The sequence below is a fragment of the Cebus imitator genome, unplaced genomic scaffold (genome assembly GCF_001604975.1).
Source record: "Cebus imitator isolate Cc_AM_T3 unplaced genomic scaffold, Cebus_imitator-1.0 Scaffold155, whole genome shotgun sequence".
Classification (NCBI taxonomy): Eukaryota; Metazoa; Chordata; class Mammalia; order Primates; family Cebidae; genus Cebus; species Cebus imitator.
In genome coordinates, this window is record NW_016107470.1 from 344,594 (window position 1) to 358,071 (window position 13,478).

Consider the following 13,478-nt stretch of genomic DNA (forward strand, 5'->3'; position numbering starts at 1 on the left):
ATAAAGTACACATCTTAACCTTTTTTTTTTTTTTTTTTTTTNTTTTTGAGATAGTTTTGCTCTTGTTGCCCAGGATGGAGTGCAGTGGCACAATCTCGGCTCACCACAACCTCTGCCTCCTGGGTTCATGCGACTTTCCTGCCTCGGCCTCACGAGCAGCTGAGATTACAGGCATGTGGCACCACAAATGGCTAATTCTGTATTTTTAGCAGAGATGGGGTTTCTCCATGTTGGTCAGCTGGTCTCCAACTTCCGATCTCAGGTAATCCGCCCGCCTTGGCCTCCCAAAGTGCTATGATTACAGGTGTAAGCCACCACACCTGGCCCATCTTAACCATTTTGGGTATATAGTTCAGTAGTGTTAAGTACATTCATATTGTGCAACCATCACTACCACTAATCTGGTTTTTTAAAAGCTTATGATCTGGCCAGGAGTGGTGGTTCAAGCCTGTAATCTCACTGTTTTGGAAGGCTAAAACAGGTGGATCACTTGAGCCCGGGAGTTTTAGACCAGCCTGGGCAATGTGGTGAAACCCTGTCTCAACAAAAAGTACAAAAATTAGCCAGGTGTGGTAGTACACACCTGTAGTCCCATCTACTTAGAAGGCTGAAGTGGAAAGACTGCTTGATGCTAGGAGGGTAAGGCTGCAGTGAGCTGTGACTGTCCCACTGCACTCCAGCCTTGCGACAGAGTGAGACCTTGCCTAAAAAAAAAAAAAAAAGAAAAAAGAAAGGAAAGCTTACCACCTATCCCTTTAAAACAGTGGATTTGGTGGCAATAGAATCACCTGGGAAGTTTTACCAACTACTGATTTCTGGGTCCTGCTGGAGTTTCCAATTGAAGTAGTCTAGGGTACAACTGAGTACTGGCAGTTTTTAAAGCTCCCCAGGTGATTCTAGTGTGCAGCCTAGGTTGAAGATTATTACTCGAAAAGAAACAGAGCCAAAATAATTGAAAAATGATCAGAAGGAGGGTAAAAGGCACCACTACTATAATTACAAATTTTCCATATAGGTAGGTTGAGTAGTTCTAATTTTACTACGGTTCCCCCCCACATTTTCTTTTTTAAAGCATAAACCCCCTGAGAATTTGTAGATGTGAATCATTAGCTCTGATAACCAGCAGCCTTCCAGGTGGTGCAGGGCTGAGAACTAACCTAGAGCAAACTGGTAGGCCATACATGGTAAGGAACCAATATTGTGTTGCTCCTGCAAACATAAGAGAAAGGTTTCCTAACACACCAGTTTACATAGCCCAGGCAAAACAGGCCTACTTAGGGCTCTTCTTTTCATCTAGTAGAGTAGATGAACTAAACCACCTAAGCAATTCTGTAGCACCTACTGCACACATATTTTGTAGTTGTTGTTCATGGCCTGAAGTAGAATGTGTGGACTCTTAAATCCAAATATTTTATAAATCAGTCCAGGGAACTTAGTGCAAGGATAACATACCCAAAACAAATAGGTATAATACCAGCAACTGGGTTTCCAAGTCACATCTATAATAAAAACATACTTATTTTTTTAATGTTTTAAAATAAATTTGACTCCCCAAGTCCCATATGTGAACCAGAATGATTCATTCTTGTAGTAACAGCAAAGATACGACCTCACATTTATTTACAAAACAACGCTGCTACTCAAGTCTGCCCCATACCTGCTAGAATGGGTGCCTCATCACCCATTGGGTATCCTACCATGTCAACTGTGTGTGAGGAGTGATTTTAGCTCTACAACATTTTGCTCAGTGAACCCTGGGACTCATTAGGCTATTTGTGGATTAATGGTATTAGAAATACGTGCTATCTAGTCAAACATAAATACTTTTAGCTTTCATAGATCTACATTGTTGCATATATAGCAATACACATCAATATATCTCTCTATTCATCTACAGCATAGGTTTTGATCCAAACAGGTTTTTTTATTTTTTCATTTCTTCATAATTTTTTTTCTGATAACAATATATATTATAATATATATCTACTGCAGGAAACATAGCAAAGTATAAAAGAGAAAACATCAATTACTGATATTCCCAACACTCAAAGAAAACCACAATTCATATTTTGGTAAGTGTCCTTCCAGCCTTTAAAAAATACATTGACTATATGTCAACAGAGATTTGAGATTCTACTCAAAAACGAAGTGTCTACCCAGCCTTTGTTCATTTAACATTATGTCATAAGCATTTCTCCATGTCATTAAAATGATTTTAAAACATTTTGATGGCAATTTTCCTATTCTGGTGCATTTAGAATGTTTTCAATTTTAAAAAAACGACTTTAAGTAGTACTGACATAAATATCTCTGAATGTATATTTTTGTACACATTCTCAGAACTTAAATGTTAATTTGAAAATATGTGGTCCTAGGCACCATGTCCTGTTTTCTCTATTTCCCTGCTACCCTCCCCAGAAAATCAGCTGCTTTTATTAAGCCATCTGAGGTTGCTAATGAAATATTAGTTTTCTTTAAATGCTTATCAATGTGACAAATTTTTAAGAACTGGAAACCACAACTCCCTATACCTTTGATTATCCTGGGTCCCTGGATGAATTGTATTTTGTCCCGGGATGAATTGTATTTACGCAGATAATGATGTTTCATTTTCTTACCCTTGGAAGGATGCGGTTGTTTCAGTAATACAAGTAGCCTGGGAAAAATAGTTTTGGACTTAAGGTAAAAGTAGCACAAAGTTGCTGAGTGACTCACTTATCTAGCTTCTCATTAGCTTGCCGCCAATGTGTCTGCTCTTTCTTCCATCTCAAATTTTCATTTAGTCCTGGAAATCGGTCATTCCCTAGGAGTTAAGAAATGCATGATAGGAATTTGATTAGCATGAAACCCTCCAAGATAACCAGAAGTTCATAACAAGCTCAATGGAGAGGCCCCAGCACCATTTCTCAGGCTAATTAGAGTCCATGCTGGTTGTTGGCAGGAGACAAAGTTGCCATGCCTGCATCCAAGTTGGCTTGTTCTTTGATTGATAGACTAGAATATGAGAAGAACCTCTGCCTTTCTGAGTGTCAAAGAGACATTTCTCATGATCAGAGGGTTCCTGTGAAACTCTGGGGCTTACTGAATTATTGGGTAGGAAAGTATAGGTGTCAAATGAGGGTCCTGACCACCACTGAAACTATGAGCTCCCTCCAAGTTCTCTGTCATTGTGTCCTTTCAAATACAATAAGCTGTCACTCTGTTTCACTTTGAGCATGGTGAATAAGACGAAGGGTACCTGGACATTTCATTCTATTTGTGCTCAGCCTTTTTGAGATCATTCCTCCTGTGGTGGAATCCTTGAATGAATGGGACACTCTGAAACCATTTCAGGGAACTGGTTCCATTCTAATAGTGCCCTGAATGATCTAAGGAGATGACCTTGGGCCCAGAACTATTCAGTTTCTTGACCATGCTCCAGATAGACTTGTCAAATGTCACCTAGAAAGGCCTCAGTCTCGAGGGAAACACCTTCCACCTCATCCATGACTGATATTCTTAGAGGTGACCTTTTACCATCAACACATTTTAATTAAAAGATGTCATTTGGTGCTGTTTTCAGGGTTCCTATGACTGTAGGACAGCGCTTTCACTCAAAGCCACAGGGCTAACACAAATGTCACACACAGGATCCCAGAATCTGCTGTCTCCGACACTACTGTAAATAACTCAAGAAAGTAATGGTGTCTCATCATGTTGGGAGGACATTCCTCCCCCCAAACAGTGAAAAACTGTCTGACAGAAAGCAGGGCGGGGCCGGTTCAACACACCTGGAGCTCGGCGGCGTATCATCTCCCCTCTGGCCCCTTCCCCACGGAGCAAAGCCTCTTCCAGCCGGGCCTTGACATCCCTTGACTTCTGCAAGACTTGGGTACTGACTTTGTCAGAACTCTGTTTTCCCTGGACAAGACAGAGGCAGAAGAACATGTCCTTTGGTGAGATCTCTGTTGATGTGGAGAATTATCAAAATGGTACACTCCACAGTGATGCCAGCCAGTTTTGACACGTGCTACACAGAGATGCTGTTCTGGGGCAGCCTATGGCCAAAATTCTGTTAACAGGAATAGGGATCTCTCTACAGAAGGCAGAGATCCTTTCCCTGTGAAATGATCATATCTATACATACAAACGTGCTATGGATTTGAATACAGAAATGAGAAAAATTAATGACGCCTCCACGGCCCAAACAAAGAAGATGAGTAACAAGACAGAATTGCGCTTGAGATATAAGAGCTGGCGTAAAGTTGTGCCACTCCAGACCTACCTTGTATGCAAAACAGAAGACACAGATGAAAAGTATATCTAAAATTCTGTTGAGTTGCACTGATGGCAGGTCGGCAATCCACTTCCTAATGAGGCTCTGATCAGCATTTTTCATGATCCAGAGGAAGCAGATCATGAGGCTGCGGGTGGTGTCCGCGTTCAGCATGTTGTACTGCTTATAGGGCTGGAGGGAGGCAGATGGGAGATGGAGGCCAGGGAGGAAGTCAAACAACAGAAAAATCTGAGACTTAACAGGCAAGCACCAGAAAATTTCAATGTGTTATCTTAGAATACCATGACTGTACTTCATTGCAAGGCTGGAGATCTGCTTCCAGCAGCCCTGCCTTCCACAGCAGGGGAAGCGGTGTTTTTTGAGCAGGGCTACTCAGCAAAGAGGCTCGCCTGGGGCAGGATTTGGGCCAGGCTTTCAGCAACCTATCTGGGTACCTCTGTCTCAGGAACAGTGTGGCCTGGTGATCTGCCCTGGGCCTTGACCAGGCATGCTGCAATCCCAGTGATACAAAGGGGCTTTCATGTTGCTGAGATCTCCTAGTATTTCTCCTTCCTGCTGGACAGCAGAGGGTTAGACTTACAGGGGAGAAGGAAACTGGCTGGGTGCCATGAATAACCTTGCTGTTCAAGATTCAGCTTCTTTGTTACATAGTCCAAAGTACAACATAAGGGTCACGAACTGCTCAGCAAAGTAATCAAATCCATGTTTGTGGAGTTCTCTGTAATGGAAGTTTAACCACAATTTATGTTTGCTTGGGGCGGGGGTGTGGGGGTTCAGGCGATTGACTTTAATATTTTGGCCACAAGTATTCATTCTGAAGTGCTAAGCACACTCTCTGATACTCATCTCATTAACACAAACAACAGTAATGAGGCTGCACCCTTGGTTCATGCAGCATAGCTAATATCCTGTGGAATGTACTGGTAAAATTGCAATGAGGAATTTGTGGATATGGGAGGGAAATGTTAGTTTTGGACAGAAATCATAGAGGTTATAAAGTAACTGTAACTTCAGTTACTCTGAGTTTGTTGACAAGAACAAAGGAAATCTTGAGATATAACCTCACAAGGACTATGCTCTAACAGGTGAACTTTGGGCTTTTGAGTTTTTCCTTTACAGGCAAATAATGTAAAAGGCATATACCACCTCGACAGCTAACTTGGGTAAGATGGACATTAGAAAGGTGGAGGAGGTCATAAAACACAGTATTTCTCCAAATATGAGATCCGTGATGTAAAATCTCAATGTCTTTTCTCTGTCTCATCTTCCTGCCTTGCTGCCTCCCCAGTTCTCACGAAGATGGGGCTTGCTAAGCGCTGGAAGGAAGAGAAGACGGTCATCCAGCAAGAAGAGTTAGGTCAGGATGCTGCCTTCTCATGGGAGAAGCAAGTTAAGTTCTCTGCAGATCTATACCCTACATTGAAATGTAAAAGTAAATGATGCTGGGGGATGCAGTGCTGATTTCACAAGGGATAGTCAGAGCTCATCAAGGAAGAAAGATGAATTCCACCTCAACTGAATCAGAAGATGCCTTCCCAGAGGAGCCCCTCTTTAATTCCACAGAGTCCATGCAAAAGGACAGAGCCAAAGAACCCTCCTTAGGCTCCCTGGGGTCCTAGAAAAGCTGCAGTCTTTTGCTCAGGAAGCCCTTATGCTAAGCTACCAGCCTCCTTCAATCTTTTTTTTGGAGGCATAACACAGGATGAATTATATACACATAGATTGAACACAATGTAAGATTCCACCCTCAGGGAGCCTTGGTTTGATCTCCTTTGCAAGGATCTTACATTTCCCAAGTTTTCTTCTTTTCTGCTTTCTTGAACTTGATTGAACTCAGCACCACTGGGACTGCCTAAATTTGATCTGTACATCTCTTGCAGTTACCAGAACGCTGTCTGACTCATGTGCGCCTTAGGTGCCAGTCTCACAGTGATGCTTTCCAGCAACATGAGGTGGAAACCATCACTGCCTGCTCTAAGCTGAGTTTTCCCATTGGAAGATGACAGAAGAGACTGGGTATGGTGGCTCATGCCTGTAATTCCAGCACTTTGGGAGGCTGAGGCAGGTGGAACACCGGACATAAAGAGTTGGAGACCAACCTGGCCATCATGGTGAAACCCTGTCTCTACTAAAAAATACAAAAAAAAAAAAAATTAGCCAGGTGTGGTGGTGCACACCTGTAGTCCCAGCTAATCAGGAGGATGAACCTGGGAGGCGGAGCCTTCAGAGAGCTCAGACCAAGCCACTGCACTCCAGCCTGTGCAACAGAGTGAGACTCTGTCTCAAAAACAGAAAAAATGACAGAAGGCATGAAATGAAAAATAAATCAGACACATGTGCACCAACATACCAAGGAAGACAGCATCATTCCACTTGTTTTCAAATTGAAATGATTCCCTGCTATGGCCAGAGCCACGTTCTGGTTGATGGCACTGGGTCCTTCTTGTTCTTCATCTGAGCCACTGGTGCGACTTTTCCAATGACGCAGAGCTGCAATGGAATTAAAACATCATTTGTGATGTCAAGCCAAACATGACACTTCCCTATGTCCCCTACCCAATAAGAGACTGATACTTCTTAGTTACTAAAGTCAGCACAGTAATTTTAAACCTGATGTTTAGCATTATTTATCTGCTACCATCTATAGGAAAACACAGGCAGGCTAAGAAAAGAGACGATGTCTAGCACAAGATTAGGCCAAAATCAATTTTTCAAATTGTGTGAACAAAAAGTTTTCAAAACATCCGTAACAGTTTCCTGTAACATAATTTTTAAAACTTTATTCTCTATTCTAATAATTGACATTAAATAATGACCAAATAGAAGAAATCTACAATTGCAGAATTAAGCCCATACCCTATATAGAATAATAAGCTATTATCACAAGTTCAGCAATAACTTGTTATACTTCAAATGTTTAAAATGAATGTCAATTTATTATATCTACGTAACATAGACACAGTCATATTTATAGATGGGTCTAGATGTATGCAAGCACGGAAAAAGGATAAACCATTTAAAATTCTGGTTTTTAAGGATGCTACCGAGCATACACTCAAAACCTATTAATATTTCAAGCAGTTCTGGGGAAAGTGTGGTAAAACATTCAAAACTGATTGATTCTCTCCTGCTTTACTAAAAACTCATGTTTTACTAGACCTGTCAACATTACAACCATCTGGGCCTTCAATTCTTTAAAAAATTTTGAGTTTAAATAACATTTTTTCCACTAAAGTTGTGAAAACAAAACCCAGTTCTTATTTATGTATGTATTTATTTATTTATTTTGAGACAAAGTCTAACACTGTCATCCAGGGTGGAGTGCAGTGGCGCCATCTCTGCTCACTGCAATCTCCACCTTGATCCTCCTACCTAAGTCTCCCAAATAACTGGGATTACAGGTGTGCCACCACACCTGGCTAATTTTTGTATTTTTAGTGGTGATGAGACTTGCCATGTTGGCCAGGCTGATCCTGAACCCCTGGCCTCAAGTGATCTGCCCACCTTGCTCCCAAAGTGCTGGGATTACAGCGGTAAGCCACGACACCTAGCCAAAACTCAGTTTTTAGAGATAATTATTAAGGCCATTGGGGTTTTAAACAAATAGTTAAATAAACAGCACATGGAAATTACGTAAGACCTAATAATATTATCACAATTAACATAGAGATACATACTTATTTCCCCTTAATCATCATAGGGTTATAGTTGAAAGAAAAAGTGGGGAAGATGCAAACATGTGCTGTGCAAATGCTTTTATAGAAGTTCTCTAGTTTCATCTTTATCATTACCCTAAAAGGTAGGCGTTGTTATCACATTTTTACAGTTTACAGAGGAAAGGAAGGCACAGAGAAGTTGAGCCTTTCAATGGTCACATATTCATAAAGGGGGCAGGAATCTGAATTCAGATGCATCTATTTGAAAGATTATATTCTTACGAGTTTATCAACCTAAAGATTCTATATATAATAAATGTGCTATGTAAGCTATAATAATAAAATACTTTTCACAATTTTCTCTTGTAAGCTACATCATGACCATAAAGTTCAATGCGTATACAAAGAAGTCTCTGAGGTTTAAAAGGCTCGGAGACCAAATGTTGAAAAGTTCTGATTCCGAGTCACTGATATGGAATATTCTAATCGACAAGAAAACGTTGGAGAATGTGTGCTAAAGTGCTTCCTGGCTTTGGGAACAAGGGGGCTCTAGAAATGGAACTTTTTAGAAACTTTCCAGCAAGGATTCTCAACATGGGCTGCAAGTCACATGCCGTGCTCTGCATTACATCTCTAAATGTTAAAAACAACTGTTTTCAGTTCCCCACAATCAGGCGCTACTGGAGGAAGCTGCTGACCTCATGGTGTAGCTTGCTCAGCCCCGTGTGCTGAGCTTGATTCTGTCATTTCCTTGCACTCCAGCCCCAACAGAACTCTACAAACCCTAGCCCATGCCTCAACCTTTCTCTTCCAAGTTACCCCTTTAGCAGTTTGCTGGAGGATTTTTTTCAAGAAAGGAGAGAATTACTTCCATAGGAATACTTGCTTTTCATTTTATGATTTTATGATTAAAGGCTATGGGTGTTTGGTCCCATTTTCATGAACTAAATACTTGTCACCGTAATGATATTATAAATAATTTAGTCACACACGACACTTCCCATGTGGAGGAGGTGGGAAAACCTGGACGGTTCCAAGATTTCAAGGAAAAGCAAGAACTACTCTGATGGCATCAGAATTTTGTGTGTGTGCATGTGCACGTGCATGCACACACATGTATGTTGTAGAGAGGGTAGGTTGATGGACTGCCTTTCTTAGGTCAATATAAGAAGTTCTTCTATTTGGGAGGGTTTTTTCCCCCTCTACATTCCCTAATCCACACTGTAATTTGTAAATAGACTCAGGGGTTTCCCAAAACCCCTTTAAGAAAACTTATCCTTTCCTCTTGTTGCTAATCTAGAGATATTAACCTCAAAATTAGCCACTTAGTGCCAAAGGCAAAATTTCTCTGCTATGCTAGAATTTTCTAATATGGACATATGCCATGATTTTTTTCTTCCATGGAAGAATTATTTGGATTCATTTGAGATTACTTTTTTGCTTACCTATTCATAAAAGAAAAGGGAAGGAACACCTTTATTTCAAGGTGTTAGAGCATAATCTCCAAAGGGAGTAATTCTGTGATTATTTCATCCTCTGTGGTGTATGGTTTATAAAGTTCACCCCACACTAGCAGATCAATGAATAAATAAATAAATGAACAAATAAGTAAATAATTTCTAAACAAAAAACACATGGGGTTATGCGTCTTTTTTTTTTTTTTTTTAACTGATTGGGGCCTGAGTTAAAGAGGTTTGGAGACCACTGTTGTGAAGAATTGCTCATATGAACATTTCAACACTGGAACGAATGACAGAGACCTCATTCAGATGGGGCATTTGACAGGGGCCCCCATCAATCCAAGAAAGAAAACAGAAGGGCCATTACCTGCAAAGTCAGAGAGCTGTGGCAAAGCATCCAAAATGATGCCAACTAAAGGCAGGTACAGGGCAGCGATTTTGACCTTCACCTCTGGTTTGACACAGCGTGGGTCCAGATCGTGAGAACTTAGCAGGCTGTGGATGGCACTGACAGCTTTCCTTTGCACTCTGCTGATTCTGTTGGCACAACACAGGAATCAAGAGGTTATGGTGAAGGGAAATTGACTAAAGTGCTCTTCAACAGTCAAGAGTGATCCACATGCTCCTAAGCAATGAGGTTACTGTGAAAACCAAGCAGTAGAAGATAGAACTACATAGAATCCAGAAATATCCCTAGGTGTATTGTTTAATATGATGTTTTCAGGTTCTTCATATTGTAGCTCAGTACTTCACTCCTTTGTATTGCTAAGTAAGATTCCATCTAATTTCATTTATCCATTCATCAATTGATAAACATTTGGATTGTTTCTACTTTTGAGCTATTATGAGTTATGAATGCTATGAATATTTGTGTACAAATTTTACTTTCCTTGGGTACATACTTCAGAGTACATTTGCTGGATTGAATAGTAACTCTCTGTTTAACTTTTTTGTTTGTTTGTTTTGAGATGGAGTCGCCCAGGCTGGAGTGCAGTGGCACGGTCTTGGCTTACTGCAACCTCCACCTCCAGGGTTCAAGCAATTCTTCTGCCTTAAACTCCTGAGTAGCTGGGACTACAGGTGCCCACCAGCATGCCTGGCTAATTTTTGTATTTTTATTAGTGACAGGGTTTCACCATGTTGGGCAGGCTGGTCTTGAACTCCTTGTCTCAAATGATCTGCCTGCCTCAGCCTCCCCAAGTGCTGAGATTATAGGTATGAGCCACTGCGCACCCAGCCTCTATTTAACTTTTAGAGGGATCAGCAAATTGTTTTCAATGGTGGCCACACAATTTTACATTCCCACTAGCAGTGTCTGAAGGCTCCATTTTATTCTTGCCAATACTTTATTATCTGTCTTTTTTATTATATCCATCTTTGTGGGTATCAAGTGGTATTTAATTGTGATTTTGTTATGCATTTCCCTGATGGCTAATGATGCTGAACATCTTCTCATGGTCTTATGGCCCTATCTTCTCTGGAGAAATGTCTATTCTTAAATCTTTTGCCTTTTAAAAAATTGAGTTGTCTTTATTATTGAGTTGTAAGATTTTAAAATATATATTCCAAATACAAGTTCCCTATTAGGTTTTTGATTTGCAAATATTTTCTCCCATTCTGTGGGTTGTCTTTTCATTTTTTTGGATGGTGTTCTATAAATCACAAAAGTTTTAATTTTACTGAAGTCCAGTTTTCTGTTTCGTTCTTGTTACCTACACTTTTGAGTGTGCCATATCTAAGAAACCATTGCCTTTTCTAAGTTTATGATGATTACCTCTATAATTTTATGTAATAATTTTATAGTTTTAGCTCTTACATTTAGATCTTTGATCTATCTGAGTTAATTTTTATATATGATGTAATATAGGGTCCAACTTCATTCTTTTGAATGTGGATATCCAGTTGCCCCAGTGCCATTTATTGAAAACACTATTTTCCCCCATTGATTGTTTTGGCACTCTTGACAAAAATCAATTGACTATAAATATGAAGATTTATTTCCAGACTTTTAATTCAATTTTATTGAGCTATATGTCTATCATATGTCAGAACCCAATTGTCTGGACTACTTTTGGTTTATAGTAAATTTTGAAATTGGGAAGTGTGAGTCCTCCAATTTTGTTCTTGTTTTTCAAGGTTGTTTTGGCTATATTGGGTTCCTTGAATTTCCACACAAATTTTAGGATTGGTTTGCTAATTTCTGCCAAAAAAAAAAAAAAGTAAGCTAGAATTTTGACAACTACATTGAATCTATGGATCAATTTGGGAAGTGTTGTTATTTTAATATTAAGTCTTCCGATCCATGAACATATGATATCCCTTCATTTATTTAGATCTTTATTTCCTTCAACAGTGTTTTGTCGTTTTTAGTGTATAAGTCTTGTATTTGTTACACTTATTCCTAAGCATTTTTTCTTTTTGATGCTATTTTATATAAAATTGTTGCCTTAATTTCACTTTCAGATCGCTCATCATAAGTGTATAGAACACAATTGATTCTTGTATGTTGATCTTGTACCCTGCAACCCTGATGGACTCATTTGTTAGTTCTAATAGATTTTTTTTTTTGTGGATTCCTTGTAATTTTCTATAAACAAGATTAAGCCACCTATGAATAGAGACAATTTTACTTCTTTTCCAATTTAAATGCTTTTTTTTTTTTTTTTTTTTGATACAGGGTCTTACTCTGTCGTCCAGGCTGGAGTGCAGTGGTGCAATTTCGGCTCAGTACAACCTCTGCTTTCTGGGACCAAGCGATTCTCAATCCTCAGCCTCCCAAGTAGCTGGGACTACAGGAACGAACCACTAATGCCCAGCTAATTTTTGTATTTTTTTGTAGAGATGGGGTCTGCCATCTTGCTCAGGCTGGTCTCAAACTCCTGAGCTCAAAGCAATCTGTCCACCTTAGCCTCCCAAAATGGTGGGATTTCAGGCTAAGCCACCTCGCCCAGCCTAGATGCCTTTTATTTTCTTGCCTAATTGCGCTAGATAGAACTCCTAGTACATATTGAATAGAAGTGGCAAGAGTAGACAGTTTTATCTTTTTCCTAATCTTAGTGAGAAAGCCCTTAGTTTTTCAATAATAAGTGTCACACTAGTTGTGGATTTTTTATAGAGGCCCTTAAGTCAAGTTGAGGAAGTTCTCTTTCCTAAAAGGTTTACTATCAGGAAGGGTTATTAGGTTTTATTAAATGCTTTTCTTTGCATCTACTGAGATGACTGCATGGGTTTTGTCCTTTATTTTATTAATATGGCGCATCAATTGATTTTCAGATATGAAGCCTATCTTGCATTCCTAAGATAAATCCTACTTAGCCACGGTGTACAATCTTTTTTATATGTTGTTGGATTCAGTTTGCTAGTTTTTGTTGAGGGTATTACATCTATATTCATCAGATACTGGTCTATTCCTTGGAATAGAAGACTAGAAGTTGATACAAAATTAGAATTAATTCTTTAAAAAATAATTGGTAGAATTCGTTAGTAAAGCCCCCCAGGTTTGGGCTTTTATTGTGGTAAGTTTTTTAAAAATTTTATATGTATATATATATATATATATTTTTAATTTTATTTATTTATTTATTTTTTGCAATGGAGTTCCACTCTTCTTGCCCAGGCTGAAGTGCATTGGCATGATCTCGGCTCACTGCAACCTCTGCCTTCCAGTTTCAAATGATTCTCCTGCCTCAGACTCCTCGGTATCTGGGATTACAGGTGCCTGCCACCACACCCAGCTAATTTTTGTATTTTTAGTAGAGACAGGGTTTTATCATGTTGGCCAGGCTGGTCTCAAACTCCTGACCTCAGGTGATCCACCCGCCTCAGCCTCCCAAAGTGCTGGGGTTACCTGTGTGAGCCATTGCACCCAGCCTAAATTTTTAATTTGTGTGGGTACATAGTAGGTATATGTGGGAAGTCTGATTGCTAACTCGATCTCTTTACTTGTTGTAGGTCTACTGGATTTTCTACTTCTTGGAGTCAATTTCAGTGCTTTGTATCTTTTAAGGAATTTATCCATTTAATCTAGGTTATCAATTTGATGGCTTTCAATTGTTCATAGTTTTTTTTTTTTTTTTTTTTTTTTTT

At 39.5% G+C, this 13,478-nt stretch overlaps 1 protein-coding gene across 1 annotated transcript in view; it reads right to left on the reverse strand.

Moving 5' to 3' along the window:
• The window catches only part of DOCK8 (dedicator of cytokinesis 8), a 246,736-nt gene that overhangs the window by 42,560 nt on the left and 190,698 nt on the right, over positions 1 to 13,478 (reverse strand). The window contains exons 28-32 of the mRNA XM_017543412.2: positions 9,760 to 9,929; positions 6,627 to 6,766; positions 4,265 to 4,447; positions 3,771 to 3,900; positions 2,716 to 2,803 (exon numbers count right to left, since the gene is read on the reverse strand). Coding sequence (XP_017398901.1) covers positions 2,716 to 2,803; positions 3,771 to 3,900; positions 4,265 to 4,447; positions 6,627 to 6,766; positions 9,760 to 9,929 — 711 coding nt within the window. The remainder of the gene's footprint in view (positions 1 to 2,715; positions 2,804 to 3,770; positions 3,901 to 4,264; positions 4,448 to 6,626; positions 6,767 to 9,759; positions 9,930 to 13,478) is intronic.